Genomic DNA, 16,914 nt, shown 5'->3' on the forward strand with positions numbered 1-16,914 from the left:
CCTGCTTTTTGGACAGCAAGGGTATATTCCCTGCTGAGGGCTTGTAGCTACATAACTCCATGACTGGAACTCATTTCTCTTCCTCTCTCAGGCACACACACACACACACCTCATACAGGGTAGACTCCATGTCTCCCAATCTTTTTCTCATGCTGCTTCCCTTCTTTCCTGTTTATGTGCTTTTTCCTCCTTCTCCCACCTGGCAAAATCTGATTCAAACCTTAAGATCCAGCTCAAATGATAGGAGCCATTCTGGTTTCTCCCAGGCAGAAGTAGAGGCCCTCTCCACTATGCTTTCTGTACCTAACATTATTGCAAACACTTAAGACATGCAATTACTAATTCATGGATTTTTTCCTGTATGAATTCCTCAGTGGCATGGGGTATATATTACTTATCCTTGAATTCTTAGCTGGGAACCTTGCACATGGTTGATATATGCTGAAAACTTGCTGAATTGAACTGAAGCAGGAATTTAGGGGGCAGGGTGGGAGGGGTGGGACAGCATCTGGCAGTTTTCATTGGAAAGAAGATGGTGTAGTCCGGGAGGATCACAGGGTTGGTTCTGGAACAAACCTTCCACCTGAAGAGAGATTCCAGGGTACCCTGTTTTTGCCCTTCTGTGAACATCTGCATAGCATGTAGACCATTCCAGATGAGGTGGCTGGCCCTTTGCTCACTGCCCTTGATACACCTCTGCCACTGTTTTGTGTATCTTACACTACCTGTCCTCAACTAGTCTGTTATCTTTTCCTGGTCAGGAGTGGTGTCTGTTTTCTGTCTTTCAGTACAGAGCATTTGGGAGACCTCAACAATTTGGTATCTGTGGGTTAAAAAGAACTTGGAGATTTGGGCTTCAAATGTAGCTGTCAAATTTCTTGTCTGACTTTAGGGATTATTTTTGTAACAATTGTGAGTTTGGGGGAAATTCACCAGAAAAACTTTTGGAATAATTTTCCTAGAGCTTCTTAAGGATAGGATCCTTTCTCCACCAGTCTTCTCAGAGCAAGGAAGGTGGGAGGCAGGGGGAGAGGGGTGGCAAAGTGACTTTAAGGTACTATTCTCATCTGTTTACATTGTCAATTTCAAGCAGGATATTTTTCATATCACTTTATTTTCTCTGCTGTGAAGCATGCTGGAATGTCCAAGTTGTTGCACAAAGTTAATATGGTCTTCAAGAAAGAATAGATATATGTACAGAGTACACATACATACACACCTACTTACACACCTGTATGTGCATATGTCAGCAGCACTGAGAGAATTAACTTGTATATGGAGGAGGGGGCTTCCTTAAACCCGAGGGAAAACAGCACATTGTATGTGGGAGGGTGGTGCTGTAAAGCCAATTTAATTTCCTCTGGCTTACAGATTCAGGGAGCAATGGAGGAAGCAGAAATATTCTAGATGTGGCAATAGGATGATGGTGATTTTGTTGCTGCTGAAACAAAACACTTCAGGTTGGCAGGAGCTGGGGAATGACCCCTCCTCCCCGGGGAGCCCCAGGAGCTATGCTCCCCTGAGGGCCTCATCAGAGGGGCTGAGGGCGCAAGGTGGGAATAAGGTGCAGAAGGGGCTTATCCAGGCCATAGCACCAGGTTGCCACAGCCACAATGATATCTTGACTCTAAGCAGGAGCCTTGGAGAAACCAGCTGCAGCCTCGAAGAAACCAGCTGCAGCCTCGAGGAATGAAGCAGTTGTATGCGAGCATGGGGGAAGGAGGCTGTAATGAAATGGGCCCATTTTCTGTAAATTAGCAAAAGGGAAAAATAAGAGTATAATGGGAATTTCTTGAAGTTAGGGACCTAGCTTAATCCAATTTCTTAAACATCGCTGTAACTTTTTTCAGCCTAACTTGGGAGTGGGCGCTGTATCCTGCTCATTTCTACGACATATGCCCCCACCCCCACCAACATACACTCAGAGGCTGTAGAGGGCAGCATCCCCTAGAGGGAGTTAAGGGGAAGATGAGGTTGAGTCAGCCCTGTGGAACCCAGGCTTCCCTTAGAGGCCTGTCACACTGCTCACCTGGGCCAGACAGGGTGGGGTGGGAACTCTGGGGGAAGGACAGTCCATACAGGGAATAAATTATTGCAAGGGAAAGGGATAATATTTAGGACTTGTCCTGCATTAGAACATGGTCTAAAGGATGGAGCTGCATACAGGAACATGAGCGCCAGAGGGTCCTTGGAGGGGTATCTTATCCACCTCCTTGGTGTACCACATGAAAGCTGAGAGCAGAGGGGACCCATAAGGTAAGAGAGCAGATCGGAACAAACTGTATCCTCAACTGGTTTCCTGAAGGTTCCCACTTGTGTTCACTCATGATGGGAATCAGATCCCCCACCTTGGGGCCTCTGTACCTTTGTGCCCTTTAGACCCCAGAGGAGAGAGAGGCCATGCACATCGCCCATGGCTCTCCAAGTTGGAACCTGAGGCCAACTCCTTGATCTTGGAAAATCACACCAGAGAGATGAGCAGGAACGTGGGAGCCAGCTGTGGCAAGCACCAGCCACCAGGTGTCACTGCTGTGTCTGTCTTAGAAGGGGAGGCCAATCTGCGCAAGTGGAAGAGGCTTCTGGGAGATTTCCAGGTGCTCCACCCCCTCTTGAGCAGTTTCTCAGGAACTGCTTCCCGGGAGTGGAAAGAATTGGGCCATCCTCACTGATAGAGAACAGATGGCGGGGCGGGGTTGGTGGCTGTGTACACTCCACTGTGGTGCTGTGTTCCGCAGGGCATCAGGCCTCTTATCCAGAGTGGCCAAGGGGGCAGCAGGATCCATCTGCACCCACACGGGCCCATCCTGGGTCTCTGACTCCCACCCCTCTCCCACCAGCTGATTCCTAGTTTTTTGAGCCATTCTTCTCCTGGATTGTTCCTCCCTGCTCTTACTCTTGGAACAGAGAGGACCAGACAGGAGGCTGTGTTCTGAGAAGGAGGGCCTCATCTCATCCCTATGAAGAGACGGCCGGATGCAGGCCCTTGTGTGAATCTCTGACCCTCTGCCCTCCCTCAGCCATTCCCTTGCACTTCCTTTCCAGAGAACACGGGCTGGCACAGAGCTGGTGTGCTGTCTGGTGCCAGTGAATGGGGTGGTGGAGTAGCAGTTTTGGAAGATGGGATCCTCAGCCAGGGAGACACGGGTTTCTTAGCCTCTTTGGGCCAGAGCTGCCCACCATGGAGGAGTTTCCAGCAGGACTTCCCAAACCTCACCTCTAGGCTGCCCCTGACCATCTTCTGCTTGCTTTGGCCAGGACAAGATCCAGATGTCGGTTCATAGCCCAGACTTACCCAGGATTGATGAGGGGGGGAGGAGAGAGAAGAGAATATGAAGTCTTTAGACACACCGCTGTGCTTCTGGGTCCAGAAGTTTGGATGTGCAGTGGATGTCTTTGAGCTGGGTGGACCAAATCAAGCCTTTGGAAGTCTTGCTCTAGAAGCTGCAGGGGCAGCAGAGTACGTGGCTTGTCCTTGCATCAGGAGGGTGGGATAAGAAAGGCAAAGCTGAGAGCAAGAAAAGGAGACAGAGAAAACAAATGGTGGGCACAGGCACCTGGGCCACTGTATTCAAGTGTGGCCAGAGGAGCTCCAGGGGCAGGGTAAGGCCTAGATGACCACAGATTGCAGCAGGCGGAAGCACATCATGAGGTCCAGTGGGATGGGCGGCTTCAGGTAGTTTCCATCCAGCCGCAGGTAGCGGAGGTGTGGCACATTCTCCAGATCCGAGGAGAAGTCGTGGAAGGCAACTAGATTGTTGGGGCAAATCTGGGTCCCATTGATTTCTATGGAGAAAAAGGGGAGAAGTCAGCAGGAGAGATGGGCAGGGGGTCAGGCCTGACGGGGCTGGAGGCAAAGACAAAGAGGAAGAAGAGGGTAGACAGGGACAAGGACTCTAGAGTTTTCCTCTCTGGAACTGGCTGACCAGTTCTTGGGAACGTGTGACCATGAATGAGTCGACCCTAACCTCCAGGCTCCGTTTACCCATTTGTGAAACAAATTAAGTTGGAATTGATCAACAATTGTTATGGAAAATTTACTCAGAAGAGTCATAGAGGAAGTAAACTTTCAGCTGAACCTTCAAAGATAGGATTACAGCAGGTAGAGACCTGGGGATGGTGTTCTGATGCTGTGACCTATTTGAATGATATTGTGGAGGCCAAAAAGCTCATGACAGAGTTTGGGACCAGTAAATAGTACAATGTGATATACTAGGAAGACTAAACTGGAGAGGTAAGTTGTGGCCACCAGTTATGGTAGGCTTTCAAATATTTCACTAAGGATGGGGTCTTTGATTTCCAGTCTGAGGAATGGCACTGAGCAGGACTGTTGCTATGAGGCGGATGGTGGGATATATGAACCATAGTGTCCTGGAGTGTTAAACCTGGAAGGGTCCTATGATCAGGTTTATACTATAGAAAGATGAATCTGGCTACAGTGTGGAGAAACAATAGGGGGAAGCAAGATCTGAAGCCAGCAGGTGGATGGATTACTCTGGAGGTTTTCCTGTGAACAGGATGTGAGGCATGATGATGAGCAGGAGATGGTTACATTAGCTGAAATAAGGATGACAGGAAGAGGAAAGGGGGCCTGGGAAGGGCATGGGGCCCTAGGACACGATGAATCTGTTGATTCTGAAGTTGATTACCGATTCTGGGGAAAGTAAGCTGGAAAGGTAAGTTATGGCCAAATTGTGGTAGGCTTTCAAATGGAAAATGAGTTTCCATTTTCTCCTTCACCTCTTATTAGATGACATGAGGTATGTCATCTTCTAAATGGAGCTTTTTATTCTCCCTAAGCCTTGCCTGTTTTATCTTCTGTGTGTTGTTGTTGTGGTTGCTCTTCATCTCCTTCTTCCTCTTCCTCGTCTTCCCTCTCTCCCCTTTCTTCTCTCTTCAACATTGGAGTAGCAGAAAGAGCCCTGACATAGATGGATTTTCTTCCTATGACCTTTGTGACTTTGGACTTTACCACCCTGATGCTTAGTCCTCAAATCTGAAATGGTGAGAGTGGGTGTGATCTTTCTGTCTTCAACCTCAGAAGGCTGGATAATATACTCCCCTACCCACCCCACCACTGCAGCCTGTTCTTCCACAATGTGGTAGAAACTTGTCAGCCATGTATTAATCAAGGTATTCTTTCTGTCTAGATTTGTGGCCTATCCAGCCTCCTGGGGGTAATGTGTTCCATTAGTTTGCTACCTGCAGGGTAAAATTAGACAGTAGTTTTCCCTTTTCCTGAATTTGTTTCTTACAAGATTTTAAGAAGCCTTCCCCTACCTTTGTGTAATTATCTCAGATGAGTGAATAAGCCTGTTCTCCCACCTGCTTGTTTCACTATTATAGAAATTCAAAAATCCTCCTCTCATCCTTTGGCTTGAAAACTAAGGATTACTAATATTATTTTAGGAGTGCTTCTCTTTCCTCGTGGTGTCTTTTATCTGCGCAGCTGCTGCGTTCCTTGTGTGAATGTAGCCTGATTTTGTCCACGGACCAGATAATATTCTCTCTTTTGTTTTCAAACTGTTCTGCTGATGCTCTACTCAGACCGGACATTTTTGATTGAAGTAAAACTGTGTCTTCGAGCCTCTTTTCTGGCCTGCGATTTTTTTATCCCAATCCCGGGACCCTGTAAATGTAGCTTAGGCAAATTCTGCCTTAAGTGTACTATCTTATATGACTAAATCTTCCAGCCTTCCAGATAGATTCAGAAAGCACCTGCATACGGACATGTTATTCTGGCTGCACATTTTTACCGGTTGTATACTCTGAGTATATAGTTGCCTCTCTGTGTATGCTTTTTACAGACTCTTTAAAACCTAGGCTTAGGCTTGGGAAGAAGCCTCTTTCCTCACAGCTGCCAGTTTCTGCAGTGGACAGGCCCAGGACATTTCAGAGTCAACATTTAAATGTCACCATTCTGCTTTTAGGAGAATGTCCAGGGCTATATTCCATGTCTACCTTACCTATAGATCTGGAGGGCAAAAGAGCTGGGGCTGATGGGAAGGGGTGGAGGGAGAAAAGCTATTACCCTCCAAGCATGGTATTCTCACTTTATCCATATTAAACTATTAAATCTTCATGTCAACTTTGTGCCATTCTCATTTTACAAATGAGGAAACTTCCCAGAGAGGTCAGATATCCTTTTAAGGTCACATAGATAGTAAGTGGAAAGACCAAGGTTTGAAGACCAGGGCCACATTGGGTGCTTTTTGCACCCACCCCGCCATGAGGCTCATGAGAAAGTGTTGAGGCAGAAGAGACTCCAGCTTCCCTCCCAGTGGCTGCACCCCAGCCCTGCCCCCACTCACTCTCGATGCTGTTGTTGTTCAGGTACAGGTGCTCCAGCTTGTTGTTGATGGCGGGCACGTTGCTGATCTTGTTGTGCGACAGGTGGAGCACGAGTAGGTTGGAGATGTTAAAGGAGTTCTTGGGGAGGCCCCTGTCTGAGAGCTTGTTGTAGTTGAGGCGAATGAAGGCCAGGTTGGGGAAGCCCTTGAAGTATCCACTGGGGATGGTCTCAATTTTGTTGCTGTCCAGGTAGAGCTGGTGAATGGCCACGGGGATCTTGGGTGGCATCTTTCTCAAGATGTTGTGGGCCAGGTTGAGCTGCATGAGGCTTTTAAGGCCCTGGAAGGTGTCGGGCTTGAAGACGCCGTCGCTTAGCCTGTTGTGTTGGAGATCCAGGAGCAGCAGTTTCTCCAGCTTGCTGAAGACGCCGGGTGGGATTCTGGAGATATGGTTCTGGCTTAGCCTCAGCTGCTCCAAGTTCTGGGGCAGAGCCGAGGGCACCTCTTCAAGGTGGTTCTTTTCCATGTAGAGGAACACCAGGCTGGGTAGTTTCTCTAGCACTTTCTGGTCCACCTTGCGAATTCGGTTGTTGTCCAGATTGATCCACCTCAGGCCCGTGGCATTCTTGAAGGACTCCACTGGGAGCTCAGTTATGAAGTTGTTCTGGAGATAGAGGTAATGGATGCGGGATGGGATGAGAGGGACCTTTCGAAGATTGCGGCTGTCACAGTAGAGGGCAGATGGGAAATCAGGGGGGCAATAGCACTCCCGGGGACAGTCAGGAAAGATAGATGGAGGGCCTGGTGGGAGGGGAGGAGGCAGGTCTGTAGGCTCCGATGGCTCATCGGGCTGAGGAAAGCTGGGTGTGGGCCTGAGTCTGGGTCTGGGCTGGGGTCTTGGTCTGGGTCTTGGTCGTCTTGTTGGCTGGCCTTGGGCCTCTGAGGCCAAGATGAGGAGAAGTGGGAGGAGCCAGCAGAGGGATGACCTCATGATCCAGGTGACGCCCCTGTGGGGAGGAATACAGGAAGTCATCAGCCTGCTGGGCCTCAGTAATGAGAGGACATGTCTTTGCAGCTAGAGTTGGTCAGGATGGGCTCCAGGGGCAGCTGTGGGAGGGACCTGTGGAAGCATCTCCTTGTTTGCCTGTATCCAGCAGGTGAGAAAGTAACAAGGGCTGGCGGGTCTGGATCCCTCTCCCAGAGCCCTAGCCGCTGAATGTGTTAAGCTTGCTCTGGAGAGTGTGAGCCATCTTGGCAGAAAGCACATTGGGCTGTGAATCAGGAGTCCCGGGGTTTCCTGGAGAAGACCCTTAACCTCTCTAGCCCGCGGTCTCCCCATTTGCATCATGAGAAAATCATCCCTCCACTTATACTCCCCTTATAGGAGGGATGTTAGAATATGTGAGCCATAGAGTCCTGGGGTGTTACATCTGCCGGGTCCTTACGGATCCCATAACTCGGTGGTTTTCAAACCGTGCCCCCATTTCTGTGGAGTCCTCCTGAGAGAGGGAGGCCAAGGGGATGGCCCTGGGGTACCCCCAACCCACCCCTGTGCCAACCTGAGCAGCTCTGTGTTTTTTTAATCTGTTATGTATATTGAGGTTTAGCCAAAGCATTCATTTGAAAAAAAGTTGCATTGCTAAAAATGTTTTGAAATCCACCAATCAAGTCCAGACTTGACTATTTATAAAAATTGAGTACTGGAGGAAAGAAGTAGCTTGTGAAGGCCAGGAAGCTATGTAACAGCAGACCCAGGACAAAACCCCAGGTCTCCATGGGCTCACAGAGCTCTTGGGAAGGAAGTGCTGCAGATACCCTTGTGTCTGCCCCTGATCGCCCCTCACCCGCAGTGCTCAGCTCAGAGAATGCTGGTCTTTGCCAGCAGGATACACACCAAGAATTTCTCCCCAGATGTGGAGGCTCCTGGGGAAGTAAACAAGGAAGGAACTGAAAGCTATGGGGGATACAGGAAACTAGTGAATATAACAAAAAGGAAGCAGACTCATAGGTATATAGAACAAACTAGTGATTATTAGTGGGGAGAGAGAAGCAGGAAGGGGCAATACAGGGGTAGGGGATTAAAAGCTATAAACTATTATGTATAAAATAAACTAGGATATATTGTACAACACGCAGAATATAGCTAATATTTTATAATAACTATAAATGGAGTATAACCTTTAAAAACTGTGCATCACTGTATTGTACACCTGTAACTTATATAATATTGTACATCAACTATACTTCAATTAAAAAAAAAGCTGTGGGGGTCATTTCTTCTGACCTGGTATTGCTGCTTTCCATATCCATTGGAGTTGGTGGGATTGAGGTGGGATATAAAGAAGAACTTCCTGCCTCAGAGACATAGTGGAATAGGTTGCTAAAGGATGTTTTCGGGTTGCCCTTCCCCTTGGTCCTGATGACACCTCAGACAGGCCCATGTAGTTTGAGTTGAATTAAGCTGGGGAAATTGCAGTAGACCCAAGTCTGCAGATGGAAATTGGCTTCTCCCATAGACTTGCTCCCCTGGCCTGGCTGGGTTACCTGTACTTTCCCCTCCCAGGGCCATCATCCCTGTGACAGCCCCTCTGGTCTCCCTCCAGGGCCTCTGTTTCCACGTTGCTTCCAATGGCCCTCCTTGCTGCTGCTTCACAGTTGTGGTGGTCTGTCCCTCTCCTTCCTGGGGTCTGGGGCACATTGGAGATGCAGGTTTCTTGGGGTGCCCTGTGAGAGAGTGGGCTGGAGTGTATCCCCAGCTGCATCTGGACCCTGTGAAGCCTCTGTTCCAGGCTTCCCCTCTCTTTCCTTGGAGCCCACATCTTTCCTTGTGTGACCCAGTGCCGGCTCCCTGCTGGCTTTGCTCAAAGGAAGACGATAGAAGCCCCTCACCAGCTACTTAGTCCTGAGTCCGATGCTCGGGAGGAGCTGAATGCGACAAGAAACAGGAAAGAGGGCAGAGCTCACCCTGGAGGCGCAGAGGGCGTCTCCCCACACCTTTCACACATACCCCCTGGACACCCAGCCTGCACACTCTCACACACACACCACTCCTCTCCCCGTACCACACACATAAGCAAACGCACGCTCCCCTGTCGTCTGTGTGCATGAGTGAGTCCTCATAGAGGATACTGAGTATGGGAAGGAAGGAGAGGAAGAAGGAAGGAAGACAGATGAGGAAGGAGGAGGGAGGAGACTGCCCTGCAGCTTCTGTTGCTTCTTCACCTCCCTCTAAGGTGGTCTCTTCCCAGGCAGACCTCTCCAAGGGGTCCCGGAGTACCATGTCCCCTGGGCCTCCCATCACAAAGGACCTTGCAGTTAGATTCTTGGCTTTATCTCCAGTTGAGTATGTAACAGTCTTGGGGATACACCAAAAGGACTGAGAAGAAAAGACATTCATTGTAAAACTAAACTTGAGTCTTGTTGCCGGACCCCGCACCACTTGTAACTGGTGAACCATGAATTAATATGTTACAAGTCCTGTAATTTTCTTGAAAATAGCACAACCATGTTGCACATAGATTTTAAACATGTGGTTAAAACATTAGTGTACTAAAATCAAACATTTTTAAGAGCCCCAATTTTTGTGACCTTGAATTTTTTTGCTTTGGCGTTTTTTATTTCCTGATCGCCCAGAAGCCTGACAATAAGCAAGAGCTCTCTCGTGGTGTGAGAAGCCCTGCCCTGGGGAGGCTTCCCAGGCTGGCTGGGCCCTCTTTCCCTTCATTGCCTTCGTCACCAAGAGCATCTACCTGGTGCTGGGCCCTGAGGGAAGCAAGTAAAGCTCGTCCAGAGTGGAAGCCTGCTCTGTGAGGCCCTGTGACTCAGGCAGCTGGCCCTCACTCAGGGGTGTTTCTTGGTGGCTCAGGGCCTGGGCAGCACTTGGCATCATTGTCAGGGGTGACAGGATCACAGGTTAGTCACAGCTCCACCTGGCAGGCCTGCCTCCCACTCCTTCCCCACCTCCTATGCCAGACCTTTTGGGAACTTCTCTTATCTTCCCATGGGTCCTCTGACCCTTCTACACTCTAGACGTCTGGGGCTGGCCAAGCTCCTCTCAGAGCTGAGAGGCGGTTCCCAAGGAGAAGCTCCTGGGGCTGTTCCGTGGAGAAACTGGATCTGTTCAATTCCCCTTCTCTTAGCCCTGTGGCTGAACCATTCTCTGTGTGTGTGTGTGGGGGTGTGTGTGTGTGTGTGTGTGTGTGTGTGTGTGTTCGCATGGGCACGCACTTCCTTCTTTAGGAAATAGTGCTCATTTCTAAGGCTTTTCTCATCAGGCAGTGCCCCGTCCTGCTGGAGCCTGGGCAGCCCCCAGAGTCTAAGTCTCCAAACCAGAATCTGTGACAGACTGGAGGTCCTTGGACTCTAAGGGGAGCCATAGTCTTCCTCACAAAGCCCAGAGTCACACCTTCTTATGCTCCTGTCTTCCAGAACCTTCTGTCCAGTCATAACAGTGCCTTAGGCTGGGTCGTAAGTGTGTGTGAGTTTTAAATTTCGTATGCCTTTGCAAGCACACCTCCCAGCTTTCTGCTGGGCTGTGCTCACTGCTTGCTCTGTGAACGCATGTGGACCACCTATAACCACTGACCTCCTGCAGCCTATTCACCAGCATCCGTTCTCAAAAAGCTGCTCGTTTGTGGGGGGAAAGCAATTGCTTTGACTGACCCAAAATTCACTCCCTCATGTAAGAACATTTTCTTTTTTTCTTTTTAATAAATTTATTTATTTATCTTTTGGCTGCGTTGGGTCCTCGTTGCTGCGCGCGGCTTTCTCTAGTTGTGGCGAGCGGGGGCTGCTCTTTGGTGTGGTGCGCGGGCTTCTCATTGCGGTGGCTTCTCTTGTTGTGGAACACGGGCTCTAGGCACGCGAGCTTCAGTAGTTGTGGTGCACGGGCTCAGTAGTTGTGGCTCGCAGGCTCAGTAGTTGTGGCTCACGGGCTTAGTTGCTCCGCGGCATGTGGGATCTTCCCGGACCAGGGCTCGAACCCGTGTCCCCTGCATTGGCAGGTGGATTCTTAACCACTGTGCCACCAGGGAAGCCCTAAGAACATTTTCTAAGAGAGTTTTAAATTCAAATTTCAGTTCCAAGTATTAGAGATTTGGGCTTGAATCCTGGCTCTGACCCTCTTCCTCAGGCCCCAGGCTCCTCAACTGTGTGAGGATCAAATGAGATCACACACATTGAGGTGTGTTGTAGAGCATAAAATCTCTACAGATGGCAGTGGTTTCGTTTATTCATTTATTTGTTTATAAAAGAGCATATTCTCTAGAGAGACTCTGACCTATTTTTTTTTTTTTTTTTTAGGCTGTGCTGTGTGGCATGCGGGATCTTAGTTCCCCAACCAGGGATCGAGCCCATGCCCTCTGCACTGGGAGCACAGAGTCTCAACCTCTGGACCACCAGGGAAGTCTGAGAGACTCTGATTTTTAAAGTGAGATAGCCCTGTCCCTGCTTAGCTCATAAATTCATTCATTTAAGGTTCAAACTCCCAGGACCCTTGCAATGTTTAGCCTCAGGACTGGGGGCGGGGGGGGGGGGGCGGGGTTGAGGTCCACATGGGTTTGCCAAGTCATTAGGGCAAGTTTACGGGTAATTGGCTTTGTATGGAGAGAGTCTAGGATTGGGGCTGGGCTGGGAGTGAGGTTGGGTGTGTCTCCCCCTGTTAAAGAAGGATGACTCCACACTACTTCCTGGTGTTCTTCTTTCTTGTCAGATTTCCCATCTAGCTTGTCACCCCTGAGCCTCCATGGCTTAACACAGCCAGTGACCCTACCATGGAGGATGGGGCTGCCCCTGGACACACCCATGGACATTGGGATGACCCTCTTTCTTTGTTCCCTTCCTTCTGTCCTAAACTCAGACTTCTGAAAGTCATCCTGTTCCCTTTATCTCTTCCTGAAGCCCAGAAAAGAGAGTTGGAAGCTAGGTGAATCAGGTGGTCTCTGATCAGCTATTAGCAGAGGAGTGAGGCAGGCCCAGCCAGGCTGCCTGAGACTCTTCCAAGGCCTCCAAGTAGGGCTTGTGGGGTCCTGAGGTAAGGAAAAGGTTAACATGGAGGCATGATAAATTCAGCACATCACTGATGCACTGTCCATTTCCTGGGGAGTGAAATCAGAGTAAGGGTGAGCCTGATTGCGGGCAGAGGCAGGGAGCGCATCACGGTGCATATTAGACAGGGGACGTGGGGTCACAACCCGTCTACCTCGACCTAGTGACGTGACCCTGTTCTTGCCTCAGTTTCCTTATCCGTAAAATGGAGATAACGAAATCTTCCCTATCCCTATCTTCCTCATCCAGTTGTTTTCAGAAGTAAGTGTGATAAGCAACTTTAAAATGTGTTGCAGATCAGAAAGTGCTAAAAATCAATATAACACTATTATGGAGAGACAATCTGTCTCCCCAGTGTCTACCACCAGGCAAAGTGTAAACACAATGTTTTTTTTGGCCTCAGGCCACTAGTCCAGAAGAGCAAGTTTTCCATTCCAAGGGCCTGGGGAAGAAACAAGGGTGAGAATGGCTCTAGTCCTCTGACAGCCTGTCACCTCACCATATCCTTCTCTCTGCCTCCATCCCCTAACATCTCCAAGCCCTGAAAAAAGCATACAAGAATCTGTCTGATGCACTGGGTGCTTGTAGATGTGGGTCTCAACCCTGCAACTCTTCAGCTGTTTAGCTGGGTACTCTTGAGAAATCTCTTACCTCTACTAAGCTTCAGTTTCCTCATCTGTAAAATGGGCATACTAACACCTTCTTATCAGATCATTTTGAAGGTTAAGTGAGGAAATGTGTGAAAAGTGAGTGCTCAGTGAATGTTAAGCTATTATTGACATTATTTCAAAGTGATGGGGTCTCTTTCCCTTCAGCTTGGCCAGAGGACAGCCCTGCCCTCCACCGAAAGGCTGATCCTTGCAGGTGGGCACATGGATTTTCCCCAGCTCTCCTACACAGAGAAATTTCCTCCTCTTTGGGGCCTGTGAGACCACACTTGGGTCTCAGAACCAACAAATTAGAGAGAACACAGATGCCCCCGGCCATTCAGGGAACGTTTACTCTGTCCCTCCAATTCAGTAACCCCCACCCCTAGCCTTTCTGAAGCAGGTGAGGGGATGCTGACCAGGGACAGTGCACTCTCCTGTCCTCAGCAGGCTGTGGAGTCCCACTGTGACCCATGACTTCCCATCCCAACCTGTTGCACCTTTCTGCCCCTTCCAGCTTCTCCCACAGGCCCAATAAATAGGGCTGCCGCCCCCTCCCCCAGGAAGGCGAAGGAGGAGTGTTCAGCCCATCCTCTGTGTGAGCCCATCAGAACAGACAGCTGTTGGACAGGGGAGCGGGGGGGATCTAGAAGGGATGGAGAGGAGCCCCACGCATGCCCCTGGGGGCCCAGGGCAGGCAGGTTAGCAGGTAAGAGGAAACATAAACTCTTTGGAGCTATCTTGGGGGAGCTTTCTTTTTGGAATGTTCCCCCATGACATACCTGTCAGTGCTTACAAGGAGAAGGGAGGGTGAAAGCTCACAGGAGGTCTTCCCTGTTCCCTCAGGTGCTTGCTTCTACTCCGCAAAAGAGGGTGGCCCACTTGGGACGCTCTGGAGCTCCTCCACCAGACGGTCCTGGTCCAGGAAGCCACACAGCCCTCCTGCGCAGCTAACTGCCAGAATCCTGGGCTCATCAATTCCACACAGGTCTCCTTCAGGCCCCTGGTTCAGGTTCTCAAGCCCTAGATGACCCTCAAGTCCTAAGACAACAATAGATTCCTGGGTCTTGATCCAGTGGGTCTGGAGCAAGGGGTCCAGACATCTATATTTTTAGTAAGCACCCTTCTCCCCCTCCCCTGCACTCAGAGGATTTGGAAGATCAACCATATTTGGAGACCCTGCTCTAGCCCATGCCCTGCCTGCTTTGGGACAGCACTCTGTGTCGTCGAAGAGGAATGAGTCGGGGAGATGGAGAGGGACCATCCTATTCGGAAACAAGCCCCATTCAGTTGGCCACTTCAGTTTTCCCCTCCCTGACTGATTGAGGAACTACTGTCTTTTTTCCTCTCCTACAGGGACCCCTTACCAATGTGGGATAATTTTGAAGTGGCTTTAAAGAGAAATCTTATCTAGCTGCCTGAAGAAAAAAGAAATGAATTGCCCCCAGAGCTGGGAATTAGTACCTCCAAAGTCAGAGCTACTGGGAAGACACCGTGCAGGTTGGAAACCTGCTTTTCTCTCTCCCGCTCAATTAAGTTCTAAAGAACGAAGAAATCCTTCCAGCTCCTGCTGTTGTTCAGCCCCTTCCTACTCCGCCTGGACTCAGGACACATGATTTCTTTTGGCTCTGCCATCTCAGTGGGGAAACACACTTTCTCTTTTCTCTTACAGTTGGGGAGGCGTGTGAGAGGGCGGGAGACAAGATGCAGTGTGTGTGCGTGTGCCTGTGTGTGTCCCTGCCAGTGTCTCATCCTTATGTGCTCTAGCCCTGCATGTCAAATGCAGAAGAGTGGAGGTGAATGGACAGGATGCCTTCATATTGTGTGTGTATTCGTGGGTGTGCATGTGGAGTGAGAGTGCAGCCTCTGTGTGACACGTGTGTGTGCCTGTGACAGTGTGTGACAAAACGTGAAAGGTGCAGAGAAATGGGTTCTAGAGTAGGGTTTCTATGAGAACTTGATCTGTAGAAATACTGTGTGCAGCATAACTCTGTGCTACAACAAACGTCTGTATCAAGAAAGTTTAGCTTTTGCAACAAGCAAATACATGGGTACAGAATGATGCAGAGGAGGAAGAGGGTGGAGAAGAAATGAGGAAGACTAATTTGAGCTCCCTTGAAAGGAGAAAAATTTGGTGGAAGGAAGGAAAGAAGGATGGAAGGAAGGAAGGAAGGAAGGAAGGAGAGGATACAGACTAGGTCAATAAACTAGCTTGGATGGAGCAGGAAGAAACTGGCTGGAGGCAGGAGCCTTCCTCCCCATCTCCAGACTGGACTTACCTGCACCACCTGCCTCTCCTCTCAGCTCTGGGTTTAGTCGGCAAGGCTCCCTCCGTTTCCCCCCGCCCTTTGGTGGAGCTGTGGCAGCAGAGAGCCAGCTAGAAGTTCTGATCTCCCAGTGGTGTGTGTCTGCTTGTGTTTGCCTGGCTTTTCTTCCACCGGATCCTATTGGGGTGGGGAGGTTAGGTTGGGGGAGGGCCGGGCAAATTGTAAGGAGGGAGGGGAGGAGTGAGGAAGGGAGGGGAGGGAGGGAGGGGAGAAGGAAGGGAGGAGAGAAGAGAGGGAGGGAGCTTGGGAAAGGAGGAATGACAACAATAAAGTCTTTATTTAGCAGCCAAAACTCCCAAAGACTTCATCCACACACCATGCCCACTAACGGACCCGTTTTTTAATAACATTTCCTTCTGCTGCTGCTGCTTCTGGGAGGGAGACTGTTTGACCCATGTTTGGAAAACAGGCCAAATTAACAGAGGAAAAGGAACGAAAAGCGCCAGACTCTTTCATTCCTTCTCCTAACAATTGCCTTGCTTCTAATGCCCCTCACTCCCCTGCTGTTACATTCCCAAATGTGAGGGGTGTGGGATGTGTCCTCTGAACAGTGACAATCCTTCCCTGGGTCACCTTGTCTAGGAGGTTGCTAAGGGAATGGAGTCTTGCTGTGTGTGAGTTAGCACAAGAGACAGCCTTGGTTTGGCTGCCAGGATGCTCTGAGGACCAGAGAGGGAAAAGTCTGGCCTGGGATCACACAGCAAAGGGAAGGCAGAATAAAGATTTTATGTAAGACCTAAAGTGGTAAGGTCTGACAGTGGTCGGTGTGAACAACGTCAGTGTCTTCTTTCAGCTTCTCCATGTATATCACACTCAGGAGAAAGTTGAAGGCTGTATCGTCATCACACAAAGTACATGAGGAAACCCAAATGTCCCCTGTCCATGTCATCCCAGAAGACCCATTCAAGTAAGACCATTACCTCTAACAATTCTCCTCAGTTAAAAAACTGCAACACACTTGTAGCTAAGTGTTAAGTAGCAGCCCATCAAAACTTCCTGCCACCTCAGCTGACTACTTAGAAAATTTGATGATGTTTACTTTTTCTATCATCAGGTCCCTGGAGAGCTGCTTCATTGGAAGCATTTTGCGATTCACTGGCTTCATATAGCCGGACCCTTAGCCTCCTCCATAAAGAGGTGTCTCCTCCAGAAAGAGCTTCCCTTCCTGGAGTCTCGGGGGCACCAATTGGTGTAGCTTCAACCCAAGGGAGGTATTTATCTCTTTTTGGTGCGTCAAGGACAATATGAGGTGAAGGCTGGGAAAAGTGGTGGGAAGTCAAGATACTTGGGTTGCTGCTGCAATTGCCCACTCCTAGGATGGAGTGAGGGGGCGGAATGTGGGGACAGAAAAGTGCAGGGAAGGCAAGGCAGTGGGGAGGTGGCTCTCCAATGTGGTGGATTACAGCTACATTTCCAGAGAGTCAGGACCTGCTCACACTTCCCACCCAGGTTGAAATCCCATCTCGGGGGCTCACTGCGTATTTGATCTGCACAGTAACTGCTGCTTGATTACAAGCAGTGAGTGCTTAACGCAAGAGAAGAAAGGGCACGATTGTCTATGATCCTTTCCACAGGGAGGCAGCTCAGGCTCCCCACCTCCCCACTGCC

At 49.6% G+C, this 16,914-nt stretch overlaps 1 protein-coding gene across 1 annotated transcript; it reads right to left on the reverse strand.

Moving 5' to 3' along the window:
- Positions 1–1,096: 1,096 nt before the first annotated feature.
- On the reverse strand, positions 1,097–15,436 carry PRELP (proline and arginine rich end leucine rich repeat protein). Its single transcript, XM_082432680.1, has 3 exons — positions 15,259–15,436; positions 6,309–7,294; positions 1,097–3,783 (listed from the first exon to the last, which is right to left on the reverse strand). The coding sequence occupies exons 2-3, from the start codon at positions 7,276–7,278 to the stop codon at positions 3,608–3,610; spliced, it is 1,146 nt and encodes a 381-aa protein (XP_082288806.1). The 5' UTR covers positions 7,279–7,294; positions 15,259–15,436; the 3' UTR covers positions 1,097–3,607.
- Positions 15,437–16,914: the final 1,478 nt, after the last annotated feature.

The sequence above is a fragment of the Balaenoptera physalus genome (genome assembly GCF_965194825.1).
Source record: "Balaenoptera physalus genome assembly, chromosome: 1".
NCBI classification, from domain to species: domain Eukaryota; kingdom Metazoa; phylum Chordata; class Mammalia; order Artiodactyla; family Balaenopteridae; genus Balaenoptera; species Balaenoptera physalus.